Consider the following 15,958-nt stretch of genomic DNA (forward strand, 5'->3'; position numbering starts at 1 on the left):
CCCTAAACACATCCAATAAAAATTTTGAGACAGTCATTTTGTTCAATGCAGTTAAAAGTGTGGAAATTACGTCTTTAAGGATAGAACCCCCCCCCCCGACAGTCCTTAGGGCAAGGGTTGTAAGTTACGCCCTGGGGGCATTTAAAATTTAGAAAGAGCGATTGTATAAACTTCGGAAGGGGCTCATTGGATTGGTAATCAGAAGTTCTAGTGCCATCCTTAAGATTCAGAGTGATTGGAGGGTGGATACCTTCCCCTCACACACCTCGTATTTTCCCAAAACGCATCTGATAGAAATTTTGAGATGGCCATTTGATGTCGTAGAAACTTCGAAAAAGGCTCATTTGATTAGAAATTGAAGGAACTATTACCCCTTTTAATAGTCATAAGTGACTAGAGGGCAACTAACCTCCTCACACGCCCACCTTTTCCCCAAACACATCCAGTCAAATTTTGAGATAGCCATTTTCTTCAGCATAGTTAAAAGGTCCGGAAATTACGTCTTTTAGGATGGCAACCCCCCACAGCCCTCAGGGCTTGGGTTGTAAGTTATGACCTGGGGGCATATAAAGTTTTTATAGAAAGGGTGGTTGTATAAACTCCGGAGGGGGTTCATTAACTTGGAAATAAGAGGTTTTTATAGAAGGAGTGGTCGTGTGAACTTTGGAAGAGGATCATTTGATTTGAAATGCATATTTATAGTTCCTTTTTAAGAGTCAAATATGATGGAAAGAAAATACCCCCCCCCCCCACCTGACATCACCTATTCCCAAAACGCATTCAGTTGAAATTGTGAGATAGCCATTTTGTTACCAATTGTCTTAAAATCATATAGCAATATCTTTAGGGTGGATAAATATCCCAGGGCACATTGGCAAGGGTTGTAAGTTACGCCCAGGGCATATAAGGTTTTTATGGAACGGGTAGTTGTATAAACTTTGGATCGGGTGGAGCTCATTTGATTTGAAGTCGGAAGTTTTAGTGTCCTTTTTAAGAGTTAAAAGTGAATAGAGGGCAATCGGCCCCCTCCATAAAGGCTATTGCTCTCCATAACACGTCCGATCAAAATTTTAAAAGGGCTATTTTGTTCAGCCTTGTTGAAAGGTCCAGTAATTATGTCTTTGGGGATGTCAACCTCTCCACAGTCCTCAGGACAAGGGCTGTAAGTTAGGCAATTCGTTCATTGTTTACACATAGTATAGGCTATTGAGAAAGGTATGCACGTTTGAACTTTACTTTCCAAGAAGACGAAGGGTATTCAGGTGAACCTTTAAGAAAATGTTGAGGAGAGTATTAAACTAAATCAAAACACGTTATGTGTATACAGATTATAAAAAAAATGCAACACAGGAATGACTCAGTGTATTAATTTGGAAAATAAAGGAAATAATAAGGGAGATGATCAAAAAGACAATATTTTCATGCTCCCAATACTACTACAACTACCACCACTACTACTATCAAACTACCCCATTTACAATATTAAAGGGAAATTTTAACTAAATCAAAAGACAATACGTGCATGCACACTGTCAAAATAACGTATCTCAAGAATTGATTCGGGTATTAAGTTGGAACTTTCAGAGGATACTTAAAGGGGAAGATCACCTCACCAAAAGGCAATATTTGCACACTACTGCTAATACTGCTGTTACTGCTACATTTACTACTGCTACTACTAGTATTTCTATTGCACTACTTGTTGGGCTAAGAGCACTGAGATCAATATATTTAGAAGTACATGAATAAACAGGTTGTCAAAAGGACACATCACCAATGTCATAGCAACGGCCGAATTCATTAGGTTGAAACTTCTAGGACTTGATGAGGGGGATGTTCTACTGACCAAAACGCAATAGGTCTGTCACTACTGCTGCTAGTAGTACTACCGGTATTCAATACTATTACTTGTAATACCAATACTACTACTGTGATTACAACTATGCCTAAGAGTATGAAGGCAAAACGTACAAGAAATTTCGAGGGGGAGGATGAACGGAACGAGAACACGCCCTCTGTATGAAGGTTGTCAGAAGGGTGTAACAGCAATATCTGAGGGGCAGTTTGGTGTGTGAAGTTGAAACTAACAGGGCATATTGTGAGGGAAACTAACAAAAACAAATACTTGGATCCTAATGCTACTGCTTCTACTCATACTACTGCTGATGTCACTATTATTACTACCTCTTTTACTACCACTGCCACTAAAGCTTAGGCTACCATAATTAATTTTACTGCTACTACTACTACTACTGCTATTAAAACTAAGGATATGAAAGTGAAAGATTTGGGATGTATAGAAACTGTATGGAACTAATTCGAAACATACTATGCCCACACAGTTTGTCAAGCGGACACATCAGAAATGCTTCAGGAACGGTTGATGGTATGTATTAAGCTGAAACTTTCCGCGTGTGTTGAAGGGGATGTTGAAGAAACCAAAGGTGCTATGTGTATACTGCTATTAATGCTGCTACAACTATTGCTACTGCTGAAGCTAAGGGTATTAAGGTGAAGCTTTTAAGGAATATTTTGGCTGATTTTAAACTAAATCAAAACAAGCTCTGAGCATGTGGACTTTCAAAAAGGTAGCAAAGCAATATCTGAAGAGCAACCTATATTATTAATTTAGACCTTTAAGGGTAAGTTGGTGGGGACTATGAACAAGTCAGAAGGCCCTATATGTATACTTTTAATACTACCACTACAGTTACTGTAACTAATGATACTAAGGGTATTAAGATAAAATTTATAGGGAACGCTCAGGAGTTTCAATTAAACGAAAAAACTGTGCGCATGTAGGGCTCCAAAGGGGCGTATAAGCAATATCATAGGCAGCAACACTGTATAATAGCTAGAAATATCATTGAAATTTTTAAAGAAGCTAATTTGATTCAAAATTGAAAGTTCTGGTGCCCTTTTTAAGAGTAAAAAGAGATTGGAAGGCAAGCAGCCCTTCTTTCAACTCATTCATTTTCCAAACTCATCCAGTCAAAATTTTTAGGCATGTCCCCCCCCCCTCCCCCGCAGTTATGTAATTGGCCCATTATGCTTTAAAACTACATGTTGCTTTAAAATAAATCAAAAGGCATTGTGTTTATTGTTGTCAATAAGACACCTCAGCAATATATTGAGCACGACTGGGGGTATAAGTTGAAACTTTTCGAAATACTACTATTATTACTTCTGCTCATACAATTTAAATAAATAAAAAGAGCGTAAGTGTATCAAACTTGTCATGAGTCTAGATAGAATCTTTTGGGAATGATAAAAAGTTTTATTTTTCAGGACTACTTCAGAAGCTATAAAATTAAAATAAAAAATACTGTTTCTGTCATCATTGAAAAAGTTTCTCCAACATACAAATAGCAACCCGTGCTATGGATTCTTTAAAAAAAAACTGAAAAGATGTAAAATATTACTTTTTCAATGAAAAGGACTATGTCAATAAAAAACGAACAGAAATTAATTTAAAAAAAACTTTTTTCCACAAAACACGTTTTTCGAACGAAAGTTAGAGCTCCATTTGGCCAAGAATGAGCAGAAATAAAGTCAAATAATCTACCAAGCGTAAAAGTACCACAAATCATTATCAATAAATAAATGAAACTCAAAACGAACAGAAATTACAACGAATAGCCGAGTCAGAAGGCATGGGGGTTATCAGAAAGTAGAAGTAGAGTTGGCCTTGCAAAAATTATGTTTAACTTATGTTGATTGAAACGAATATCATTAATCTGATTTTTTTTTTGTCTATAAAATATTGAAAACTAAGCTTGGTATGCTTATGTGTAATATTTCAGAAATATTTCTTACTAAATTTTTCTCATTTACGATTATTTTACAATAGCTAGCTTCTTAAAATCCTACTGAATAGTTAGTTTCTTAAAAGCGTAATTCAATTATAAATATTAAATTTCATTAAATACAATCAAGACTATAATTGGATTATTTTTGGTTAAATATAATTAGTTTTATCATAGCTTAAAAATTAAACCATTGAGAGTATTGAATTTTGAGGCCTGCAGTTTTCTCTTCCTGCTCTTCCGCATTCTAGGACTTTTTGCAGAAAAAACTGAAATACAGAAAACAACTTAAATGCTTTGTTTAATTTTGGAAGATAAAATTTTTGAATTATTTCTATTTTCTTAAAATTTTCTTTCGAGCACTTTAGAATAGCAGCTTTAATATCGAGACAGATTTTATAAGAAAAATTCTGACAATTTTTCTTAGTTTGTTAAAAATACAGTTATATTATCATCATCAGTATCCTAATTATCATTATAATATATTTTTTCTGAATTATTAAATTACATATTGCTATAAAATCACTGAGAGCACAGCATTTTGATGCTAGCAAAATTTTCTTAAGGCTCCTTCGAGTTCCACGATTTTTTTTTTTTTTTTACAGAAATATATGATAAACTTAAATACTGAAATAAATGAAAATAAATTAAGAAGCCAAAAGTAAACTTAGTTGAGAACCATCTGTTTTTGTGTTTTTAAGCAGTCCGATCGTATAAAATCAAAACACATTTCCCGCAAAACGTGACTTATATAGAGGCAATATCTATATGTATCAATTTTGTTTTGTTTTTAGTTATTAGTTTTATATTTTATTTAATTTTAGGTTTTATAGATCCTTTTAGATTATCTTCTACATTTAGCGTTTAAGACGGCTTTTTTTACAGACTAAATATCCCAGTCGTTTTAATTTGTCTTTTCCTTCTACTGGCCGCAGTCCCGTTTGTTTCTTCATGTTGAGATTTTTTTCTCAATTTTTTTTTCCTTACGAAAAATTTGAGTCTTAATTGCTACTAGGCGAATATTATATATGACAATAGGCAATAAATAGGATCAAAATTCTACGAACAAATATAGCGCAAAGTTTGTTAGCTTGTCAAAGCAATATAAAAAAATCTCTAATCAAGTGCTGCTTTTCTGTATTAAGTATTATAATAGAACTAGTTTCATTACTAGAAAAAAAAACTGAAAAAAACAGAACGACAATAATCCTGGAAAATTTCACAAGAGCTTTTCAGTAAAAAAAAAATGAGCTTTTGCATGAACAGTTCCTAAATTTTACAATCCAAACCCTAATGTTATTGTTGCAAGAAACTGGCTTCGAGTTTGGGCACACCCCAATATGAAATAAAAGTACTTTTTAGGAAAATAATTCAGTTTTAGCATTTTCTCTCTCCTAATAAATCCTCATGACATCAAACTTTATACCACATACCACTCATAAGTTCTTTTTAACCTTCACAATGAGTTTCAGGTAACGCCAAAATTGAGCTTACGCTAAAATTCCGCCAACACCAGACATGTAATAAGAGTCAGTTGAAGTCTGGCTGGAGCTAGCTGGAACCAGCCCTAAGATTTATTTTAAGCCACGTTACATCAAATTCGACCAACCAAAAATTATCATTATCAACACCTGGCCGTATAGAAAACTACATATAATTTTAAAAACTGTTCTACCCCAACATTTCAAAGCTAATCAGATAAATCTCATTATGAATGAGTGAGACTAAAAAAATCATGTGATTATTTTTATTCCCCACAGTTACTCTTCTTATAGAAGTTTTATTTAATGTGAATATTCTAGTGACATTATTTGTCCTATCTATATAAATGTTAACATTTTAGTTAAAATTAAGTCGTAAAATTTTCTTTTTAATCTTGAAGAATGCTGTAAATTCCCATGGCAAATTGGATTTCGTTGAAAGGTCTGACAAAACATTTTAACATGTGAAAACATTGGTGATATAGCCCTGGAAACTGTTGCTAGGTCACTAGTGCTTTCCCAAAGTTGAAAACTAGGCATTTATGTCCTTTAAGAAATATAATATTTGCTGCTAGCTTAGAATAAAAGATTTGACACTTTTCAATATTGAGCATTAGGCATTTATGCTCTTAACATATATATATATATATATATATATATATATATATATATATATATATATATATATATATATATATATATATATATATATATATATATATATATATATATATATATATATATATATATATATATATATATATTTGGTACTAGACTGTACACAAAGTATAGCAAATGTTGTGATTCAAATAAAGATTAAATAAAAAAAACAAGTTTTTTAAACTGAAAATAAGGACCGACATTAAAACTTAAAACGAACAGAAATTATTCCGTATATGAAAGGGACTGTTCCCTCCTCAACAACTCGCTCTTTGCGCTAAATTTTTTTTATTATTTAAAAAAAGTTATGAGAGAGTCTAACTTTAGCGTAAAGAGCGAGGCGTTAAAGAGGGGACAGCCCCTTTCATATACGGAATAATTTCTGTTCGTTTTAAGTTTTAATGTCGCTCCTTACTTTCAGTTTAAAAAACTTGTTTTTTTTATTTAATTTTTGAACGTTTTTGAATAAATGCAGGTTTTGATCTTGGCTCACCGTACATGAATAACTAAAACAAAATTTTCATATTAATTTACTTCTATTTAGTTAAATGGCTTTCTCAAAACTTGTTTAATTATATTTACGAACTTTTTTATTAGTAATAAATATACGTAGCTTACGAATTAACTTACGTAACGAACTTCTATATTCATATATTTTTAACTTGTTTATTAGGGGGTTCGTTCCTTAGTCAATACCTTGCTCTTTAAGCGAAAGTCCGAATTTTGTTCCAATTCATTAAAAATGACCCCTTAATCACAAAGGCCGTTAATTAGAATAAATAGCTCTTATGAAAGTACTAAAAAATCTTTGGCTTAAAGAGCGAGGTATTGACTACGGTTTGAACCCAATCATATATGTAATATTTTCTGTTCGTATGAAGTTTTGATGTTGCTGCTGTTGCAGTTGAAATACTTGTTTTTTTATATTAAATTTCTGATCTTTTTTTAAATAATGCTGGGAAGTCCGGCGTCCCCTTCATAGCAATGTCCCTTCCCCCATGAACACTTCCTGCATGGAAAGATCCTCCCACATAACCCCCGATCCACCCACCCCCCCACTACCAGGAAAAATCTCCTCTGAAAACGTCTGTATACTTCCAAATAACCAAAACTGTATGTGAACAGTGGGTAAAATTCTTAACTTTCAGACCTCCCCCTTTGACCTTCGGGGAATTGAGTCATACTAAAAGGTCTGATTATAATGATTTAGAACAGGCTTAACAACCCTGCTATTTAAAAATTTTGGTCGGGTGACTGTGGAAAAAAAATCAGCGTGGGAGGGGGCCTAGTTGCCCTCCATTTTTTTTGGTCACTTAAAAAGGGTATTCTAGGACAACTGTCTACTAGGACAAAAACGATATTCTAGGGCAATTGGGTCGATACGATCACCCCTGGAAAAAAAACAAAAAATAAATAAACACGCACCCGTGATCTTTCTTCTGGCAAAAAATGCAAAATTCCACATTTTTGTAGACAGGAGCTTGAAACCTCTACAGTAGGGTTCTCTGATACGCTGAATATGATGGTGTGATTTTCATTAAGGTTGTATAACTCTTAGGGGGTCTTTCCTCCTTTTTTCGAAAATCAGCCAAATTTTCTCAGGCGCCTAACTTTTGATGGGTAGAATTAAACTTGATGAAGCTTATATATTTGAAATCAGCATTAAAATCTGATGCTTTTGATTTATCTATTTGTATCAAAATACCGTTTTCTAGAGTTTCGGTTACCATTGAGCCGGGTCGCTCCTTACTTACAGTTCGTTACCACGAACTGTTTGATTAACACAAAGATTAAATTTAACGATTCTTATGGCTTCGTCTATAAAGACACGAATGTAAATAAGCTATGCATGATGCATCAAACCAAAATTTATTTTTGGGAAATATTTTTTGATGTTCATTGGCTTAACTATTATGTTTTATGATAAGCAATAAGCCTATTTATAAAATAAAGTATGAATTGTGTTATGTTTGCTCAATGTTGTGCTAGGAAACAAAATAAAAAGCTGTTAATCAAAGATCTAAGAACAAAGAGTTGTGAAGAAAAAAGACAGTTCACGAAATGTTTATGACTAAAGCCGTTCCACGAGAGCCCTGAATATAACATAAAAAAAAATTGGCGAGGGTAAGAGAGGATTTATCATGACCTGTTAGTCAGAAACTAGAAAAAGACATAATATTAAGAAGGGTACTAGACTAAACACCCACCCAGTTTTCAGAACATTCTTGAGAAGTCCTATGAAAGAGTATGTCTACGGAGAAATGTGACAGTGTCAGGGCATTCGTTACGTGCTAACCGTCTATAGATATTCACTTGAACCACTTGGGTAAGTAAGAGGTTTCTGAGGTTGGCTAAGGGCCAGCCTCTTTTACGATTACTTTACTATAAAGGGAAAAATACATCAATTTAAAAATGTTAGGCCTTTAGAGAAGCACCCTGTAGTTTTGATAGCCAGGCCATTGCCAGAAAACTAAGAATTAGTCTGTTTGAATGTGACTAGAAGCCAAAATATTTCTCCATATGAAAAATGTCGCAATACAATGAACTTCAAGAGGGCTTTAAAATGAAACCTTTTACTAATCTTTATGTTTCATGGTACGTGTCTAAGTGGCTATTTTATGGTTTCAATAATGTCAGTAATCCTTAATGTGGACTTTGTCTCATGTCTTTGAAAAACAATCCCGCAAACTCCAAATTCAATATTTTGAAAAGGAAGGTATTTGATGTTTTGACTTTTTAGATTTTAAATTGGCTAAACTTTCATAGACGAGAAAAAAGCAAAGAACCCGGGAAATTTTTTGGCATTTCCTTCGGGATGGTTTTTGAAATTTCACATTGATTTGTTTCTGTAAGTTATATTTTCTACTAATCCTTTCTTTTCTAGGAATGGATAAAATTGTCTTTAGCTTTATACCCTTCCTCCAATATTAATTTTCCACAATTCAGAAGTTTTTTTTATTTAATATTTAAATCTTCTAAGAATTTTTGACGTTATTTGTACTTGCCTTAATATCAATACAACAATGAAGGATTTAATTAGAAAGTTTTTATACTATGCAGAAACATGTAACTTTCTAGGCTTTTTACAGGCGAAAAGAGAAAATTCAAGAAACCAATAAAACTTTTTGTGTTCTTTCTTCAGGAAAATTTTTGGGGCCCACACAAGAGGTGACGTTCTATCAGAAATGACGTACGCCAGGTGGCACGTGCCAAGCGTGGCAAAAGTAAGCCAAATCGTGATGGAGCCAAGGAGCATACGTGGCACTCCGAGATGTCCTCCAAATCATGGTTATTGGTCAACCTTTCGTGTCCAAGTTGATTTGTTCTTGCTAATTGTCTTTTCTGCTGATCTGTCCTTTACTGTTAATCTTTTCTGTTAATCTAGGAATGTATATAATACAAACATTACAAAGTATTATTTTCCTAATATTGAAGGTATTAGGCTATGTTGAAGCTGTTATTATATTGAAGGTGTTAATTAGAATAGATAGCTCTTTTGAAACTACTAAAAAAAACTTTAGCGAAAAGGGGGAGGTATTGACTAGGGGGCGAACCCCCTCATATACGTAATAATTTCTGTTTTTTTTAAGTTTTAATGTTACTCCTTACTTTCAGTTGAAAAAACTAGTTTTTTTAAATTAATTTCTGATCGTTTTTTAAATAATGATGTGAAATCCGGAGCCCCCTTCATAGAAATGTCCCTCCCCCTGAGGAAACATCGTCCATGGAAGGATCCTCCCCCGTAACCCCCTCCTACGACACCCCCCATCAGAAAAAAATTCCTCCTGAAACGTCTTTATACTTTCCATTAACCAATACTATATGTAAACAATGGGCAAAGTTCATAACTTCCACTCCTTCCCTCGGGAACTGTGGGGGATTAAGTCATTCTCAAAGACATTTTTATTAAATTTTCGACTATGTTGATCAAAATGGCTATCTCAAAATTTTGATTGGTTACTTTGGGAAAAAACTGAGCGTGGGAGGGGGCCAAGTTGCCCTCCAATTTTTTGGTCACTCAAAAAGTGCACTAGAACTTTTAATTTCCGTTAAAATGAGCTCTCGTACGATATTCTAGGACTACTGGATCGATACGATCACCCCTGGGGAAATTAAAAAATAAATAAATAAAATAAACACGCATCCGCGATCTTTCTTTTGGCAAAAAATACAAAATTCCACATTTTTGCAGGTAGGAGCTTGAAACTTCCGCAACAGGGTTTTCTGATACGCTGAATCCGATGGTGTGATTTTAATTAAAGTTCTATGACTTTTTGGGGGTGTTTCCCCCTTTGTTCGAAAATAAATTAAATTTTCTCAGGCACGTAACTTTTGATGAGTATAACTAAACTTTATGAAACTTATATATTTGAAATCAGCATAAAAATCTGATTCTATTGATGTATTTATTGGTATCAAAATTCCAGTTTTTAGAGTTTCGGTTACTATTGAGCCGGGTCGCTCCTTACTTACAGTTCGTTACCACGAACTGTTTGAAAGAAAAAACACCCGCAGAGATTTAATATTTTGTATCATTATTTTAAATTAGATTGAAAAATACTTGCTCCCCTCCCTACATTTCCATGGATTGGCATCCTTAGTGGCAAACCTATATGATTAGAAATTTATGATATATATGATTGTTCGATACTAGTTGAATAGACAAAGCACACTCAAGAATTACACTTAGACTAGATCTTAGAAAACTGATTTCATAGCCACAAAAGCAAGTGATGGGTGATAGAAATGCATTGGACTTGTATAATTTGGGCTATATATTTGCACATTAAGGGGGGGGGGGTCTGTGCATAATTTGGGCTATATATTTGCACATTAGGGGGAGGGGGGTTAGGTTATGTTAGTTTAGGTTATGCTAGGTTAGGAATGCTTTTCAAGTATTTTAACACCATCCCCAAACCTAATGTGCAAATATATAGCCTAAGTTATATTATTATGTAAGCTAAAGGTTTTATGAAGATTATATTTTTATATAATCCTAACCTCCTAATCCCATCCTAGTCCTAACCTATATAAAACTAACCCCACTTCTTGGGTGTGTTTTGTTTAATTAACAAGTAGTCTACCGATTTTTCAATGGTTCTGTATCTTACTGTCGAAGCTAGTATGGATCGAGGTTTGCTTCAGCCAATGAATTTATATACGAAAGAACCAACTACACTTTAATTTATTTTATAGCTCAGGATAACTTATGGTCGCTTCTCTTGTTATTCGAAATATATTTCCACAAATCTCTTTCGAAGAAGATTCCTTCAAAAGGAAACGCACAATTTATTGAATTACAATCAAAGCTACCTGTTTCCGGATCAAATTTATAGGAGCACTTTTTCACCCTCCTCTAGAATAATCCCAAGTTGAGGGCTAGACATTTTTCCAGAAAGAATAGGCTGACAAAGCTTTTTTCTCGCCCCATTTTCTGGTTCATTTTAAATGGAAAATGGGGAGACCAAAGTAACTGTTATGTGCTTCCTATTCAATTTGTTATATTGAAGTGGCTGTTGTGAAGAAAATAAAATTGCCAATAGGAAAAAAATGAGCAGTCGTATATTTGAGCTTCTAACTTAAAGGAGAAATGAAAGAAATTGCTGGGCTAGGAATTCAAAAATTCTGGAACAAAGTATTAAACAAAGAAAATAATAAAAAGAATAAAAGCAGATCTATTTTCTTATATACATGCGCTGCGTGGGATAGCGAATATATCGAATCAAATGATAAACGCTTTTTTAAAGCCAATTTGCCTAAGCCGACGGACTAAATTATAGACAGGTAAATTGCCTACTCAAACAGTTAAGAAACATCCCAAAAATGTAGGCAATTTTCATCACAGCTAAAGCAATAACCTTTTAATGACTTATCAAAATTTTTAAAAAATTGAAAAAAAAAATTTACTGCAAATTAATAATAAAAGTTCAAATATTTTCGCTTCACGTCCAGAGGCCTTTATCAACGGGGAAAAATATAAAAAGAAATACAAAAAGTAGCCTAAACGAAAAAAAAGAAAAGAAAACGCACACACGCTGAAAAAAAAACGAAAGAATTCCCAAATTTAAATTCAATCACATAACAATACAAATTTTATTTATGTAAATGTGAGTTTCCTTTCGTCTTTATTCCTGTTTTTGGCGTAGTGTTAATATGGATTTTTTTTCATGTTTTGTTTAAGCTAGTTTTTTTATTTTTTGTCTTTATTTTTTTACCCGTTGATAAAGGCTACCAGATGTGAAGCTGAAATATTCGAACTTCTATTATTAAATTTATATTAAAAAGTTTTTTTTTTCCATTGCCTTAAAATATTTTACCTGTTATTAATAGATTTTGCTTCAATCGTAGAAGGAAATCAGTGTGGTCTAAGAAAAAATTTACCAATTTTTGTCACGTTAAAACAATTGTTTTTCTTCATTACCGAGGTGCGAGTGCTCCAGAGAACGTATAAACATAAGCGACATTATATCTTTTCACGGGTAGACAAGTCAGATCTCTCTTGAACGCGAAACTTGGCTTCAACGTTGGAACACTTATTTTGAAGAAACTAATTTTAAATTAATTTATTCCAATACATGGATGAAAATCGGTAACTAGTAATGCAATGTTATTATTAGATGTTTTTAGAAATTAAAAATTGGTTTTGAAGTCTCAAGTTGGTTTCAAAGGCATTTTGAGAAAGTTTCTGCCAAAATACGTGTTCCAGGGTAATTGGACCGCTGATGGCAGATCAAATGAGAGGAGCTGTTTGTACGCGCCGATATATAAATATATATATATATATATATATATATATATATATATATATATATATATATATATATATATATATATCGGCACGTACAAACAGCTCCTCTCATTTGATCTTCCATTAGCGGTCCAATTAACCTGGAACACGTATTTTGGCAGAAACTTTCTCAAAATGCCTTTAAAACCAACTCGAGGCTTCGAAACCTACTTGTAATTCCTATAAACATCTGAACTAATTATATACATACATATATATATATATATATATATATATATATATATATATATATATATATATATATATATATATATATATATATATATATATATATATATATATATATATATATATATATATATATATATATATATATATATATATATATATATATATATATATATATATATATATATATATATATACTACGAAAACTTTACGAAAAAGAAAGTTTTTTTTTAAAGAAAAGTAAAGGCCATATTGAACTTAAGATCAGGAGAGATAGAAATCTACAACAACTCAAACTCAAAACGACCAGAAAATACTATTAAAAAATGAAAAAGGAAAGGAAAATAACTGGTATGGCTGTAACACTGCATAAAAACTTATATTAATATATGTACAGTGGGTTGTTATAATGCGCAAGGTAAATATCATCGTTTTAAGAATGGAAAGAAAGACAAAGAATGAATTTACAACGATAATCAAGTTAAAAATAAGTTTTATTTGAACAATGCCATAAAGCGATGACATTTGATTATGATATTTGGTGCTTCGCATTGATATTTCAGTTTTGAAAGTCTTATCAATTTTCTGAAAACTCCCTAAGAATTTCACGAAAAACACTTCTTAACAGACGTTTGATATTTTCTTGGATAGGGATATTGTGGCAACTTTTACCACAGCAACTAATAATTAGAACCCAAGTCCTAAAATTGGTCTCAATCAGGAACCGTTATCGCTATCTAAATTCACAAAGTTTAAAGATTTTCAAACAGAGGTGTTTATTGTTTAAAGTTCAGGAAAGGTCTGCCCATTTCATACGAAAACATTGATTGAAAATGAAACTAGTCTTATATCGGCTCTCCGCCAAAACAGGTAATTAACCTTTTCAAGTTTCACAGGAAATACAATCTGAGAAAATAAATATCACAACGGGAAAAAAAAAATTATAAACCATCCAGTGGCGGATCCAGAGGGGGGGGGGGAGCGAGGGGTGCACCCCCCCCCCTAAAGTAGTGTAATTTACCTAATTAACGCAAGTTTGCATTAATTAAACTTGCTCCTAACGTAAGTTTTTCGGATCAACCTAATTTACGCACCCTCCCCCTAAAAAATCCTGGTTCCGCCCCTGAAACCATCACACCTATTCCACCAGTTATTAGAAGAAAAAAAAATCCTTATTTTCACAAATTTCATCAACCCCCGCCCCCTTTTTTTATAAAATCCTACATATGCCAATCAGTTGAGTCCACTGTATATAAACAATACATTAAGTCCTAATTTGTATATAAATTAAGTCATACCTGTGAGATAGGACAGTTGCAAACCACTTGGCCGGCTCACCAAGTTTTTTTCTGCTTTCGCAATTACAAATAATTCAATTTCGAACCATTTCTCATTGATTGACGCATGCACACTAACCCGCTAATGCATAAATAAGTGGGAGGAGCATTTTGTTCGCACCGAGAATGAAGAGCCAGAAATCATCTGTGGTAAACTTACTGCCTAATTATATAAACTGTGGTATTTATGAATAGACCACTTTCGGCTATAAAAAGATTAATTATTAATGAGAACTTAAACTAAGATTATCTACGAGATAGCAGAATGAAATTTGTGCTTGTCATAGAGAATACAATCAAGTACACTTGGATAGTTCGGGTTTAACTTATCTCTGAACAAAGGAATTAGCCTGTTAGTGAAGAAATTGAGTTAGTAAATCATCTTTGGGATCACTAATCAAACCAGTTAACTTGGCAAAATCCGTTGAGAAAAGAATCGAACTTCGGCTTCGCAGTATGCAGGAATATTAAATCGACGTTTGGAGCTAAATTTTACTCTGAGTTAAGCATGCCTACTATTATAATCTGTTTGAGGTTAGCGGCAAAGGGTATGTGTTTTAATATTGAGGGCTAGCCATTTCCCTGAAAGCTCTGACAAAGCTTTTTACTTGCCCTATTTTCTTGTTTGTTTGAAATGGGAAACCAAAGTTGCTGTTATGTGCTGCATTTTCAATTTATTAAACTGAAGTAGTTATTGTGAGCAAAATTACATCGTCAACAGAAAAGTTAAGCAGCAGCATATTTGACTTTTTGGCTTAAAAGAGGAATGAAATTGGCTTCATAGACTGGCCAAAAAAATTGTATAGCTTTATTTATGTCAAAGCTATACCCAAAAAAATTGAGGCGAGGGAAAAAGAACAAAAATCCGTTGATGTTTGAACTAAAATCAAGTTGCCATCAAGCCATGACTAATCGGAAAAAAAGCCAAGACAAATATCCTGAGTAAGGGGGCAAAGCTATCATAATCCTTTTTCAGAATTGTATAAATATGATGCCATTTCACTTTTTGATAGATAGTCTATAATCCGTCCATCTTAGAGCAGCCTTTCAACTTTCAACATATAATATAGGTAACTTACGTTGAACTTTTAGGGATATTTTCTGTTCTTTAAAATCTGTCAGCTGTGGAGAGAACATACTTGCTTTACAAAGGTATATTCCATCATCTTCAAGTGTAACATTTCTGATATAAAGGCCATTTTTTCGAATTTCATACTTTAGACCTAGAAGGAATTAAACAAGAAACTAGAATTAACCAAATATACAATTTTAAATCTACACTAGCAAGCGGAGGTACAGAGCCTAAGACCCAAAATTGAAGTAGGGAGGTTTTCAGATCTTCTGGGGCAAATAAAATCTGAATACCTTCCGTGCAAAGTTAGTGTACTAGAGCATTAAAACGAAAATCCCTGTTTTCTTAGTAAAAACGGCGCCAAACTTAAAATGAGCAGAAAATCATGTAATGTACGAAGAGGCCCGCCTTTTTCTCAACACTTGCTTTGTTACAATTATCCAATTCGTCTTTCCTCTACTCAACACACCATTTTGTAAACTAAAGTTTGTCTTGTAATTCCTTGAGAATATTTCAAAATGTAAAAGTAACATCACTTGTTAATTTTTAACCGTCTTTTTCTTCGGTTGCCTCTCTAAATACTTGAACAAAACACACTGAACAGGAATGCGATATTGCACAAAATG

The 15,958-nt window shown here is 33.2% G+C and overlaps 2 protein-coding genes across 2 annotated transcripts in view; one reads left to right on the forward strand and one right to left on the reverse strand.

Annotated features, from left to right (window-relative positions):
- Positions 1-9,335, forward strand: part of LOC148950934 (uncharacterized) — a 146,497-nt gene extending 137,162 nt beyond the window's left edge. The window contains exon 4 of the mRNA XM_089090518.1: positions 9,090-9,335. Within this exon, the coding sequence (XP_088946644.1) occupies positions 9,090-9,327 (238 nt within the window). The 3' untranslated portion in view covers positions 9,328-9,335. The remainder of the gene's footprint in view (positions 1-9,089) is intronic.
- The window catches only part of LOC148950935 (neural cell adhesion molecule 1-like), a 256,145-nt gene that overhangs the window by 119,912 nt on the left and 120,275 nt on the right, over positions 1-15,958 (reverse strand). Inside the window, exon 5 of the mRNA XM_089090517.1 lies at positions 15,340-15,483. Coding sequence (XP_088946643.1) covers positions 15,340-15,483 — 144 coding nt within the window. The remainder of the gene's footprint in view (positions 1-15,339; positions 15,484-15,958) is intronic.

This window comes from Artemia sp. Qi Xiang Cuo, chromosome 6, assembly GCF_049724085.1.
Source record: "Artemia sp. Qi Xiang Cuo chromosome 6, ASM4972408v1, whole genome shotgun sequence".
NCBI lineage: Eukaryota > Metazoa > Arthropoda > Branchiopoda > Anostraca > Artemiidae > Artemia > Artemia sp. Qi Xiang Cuo.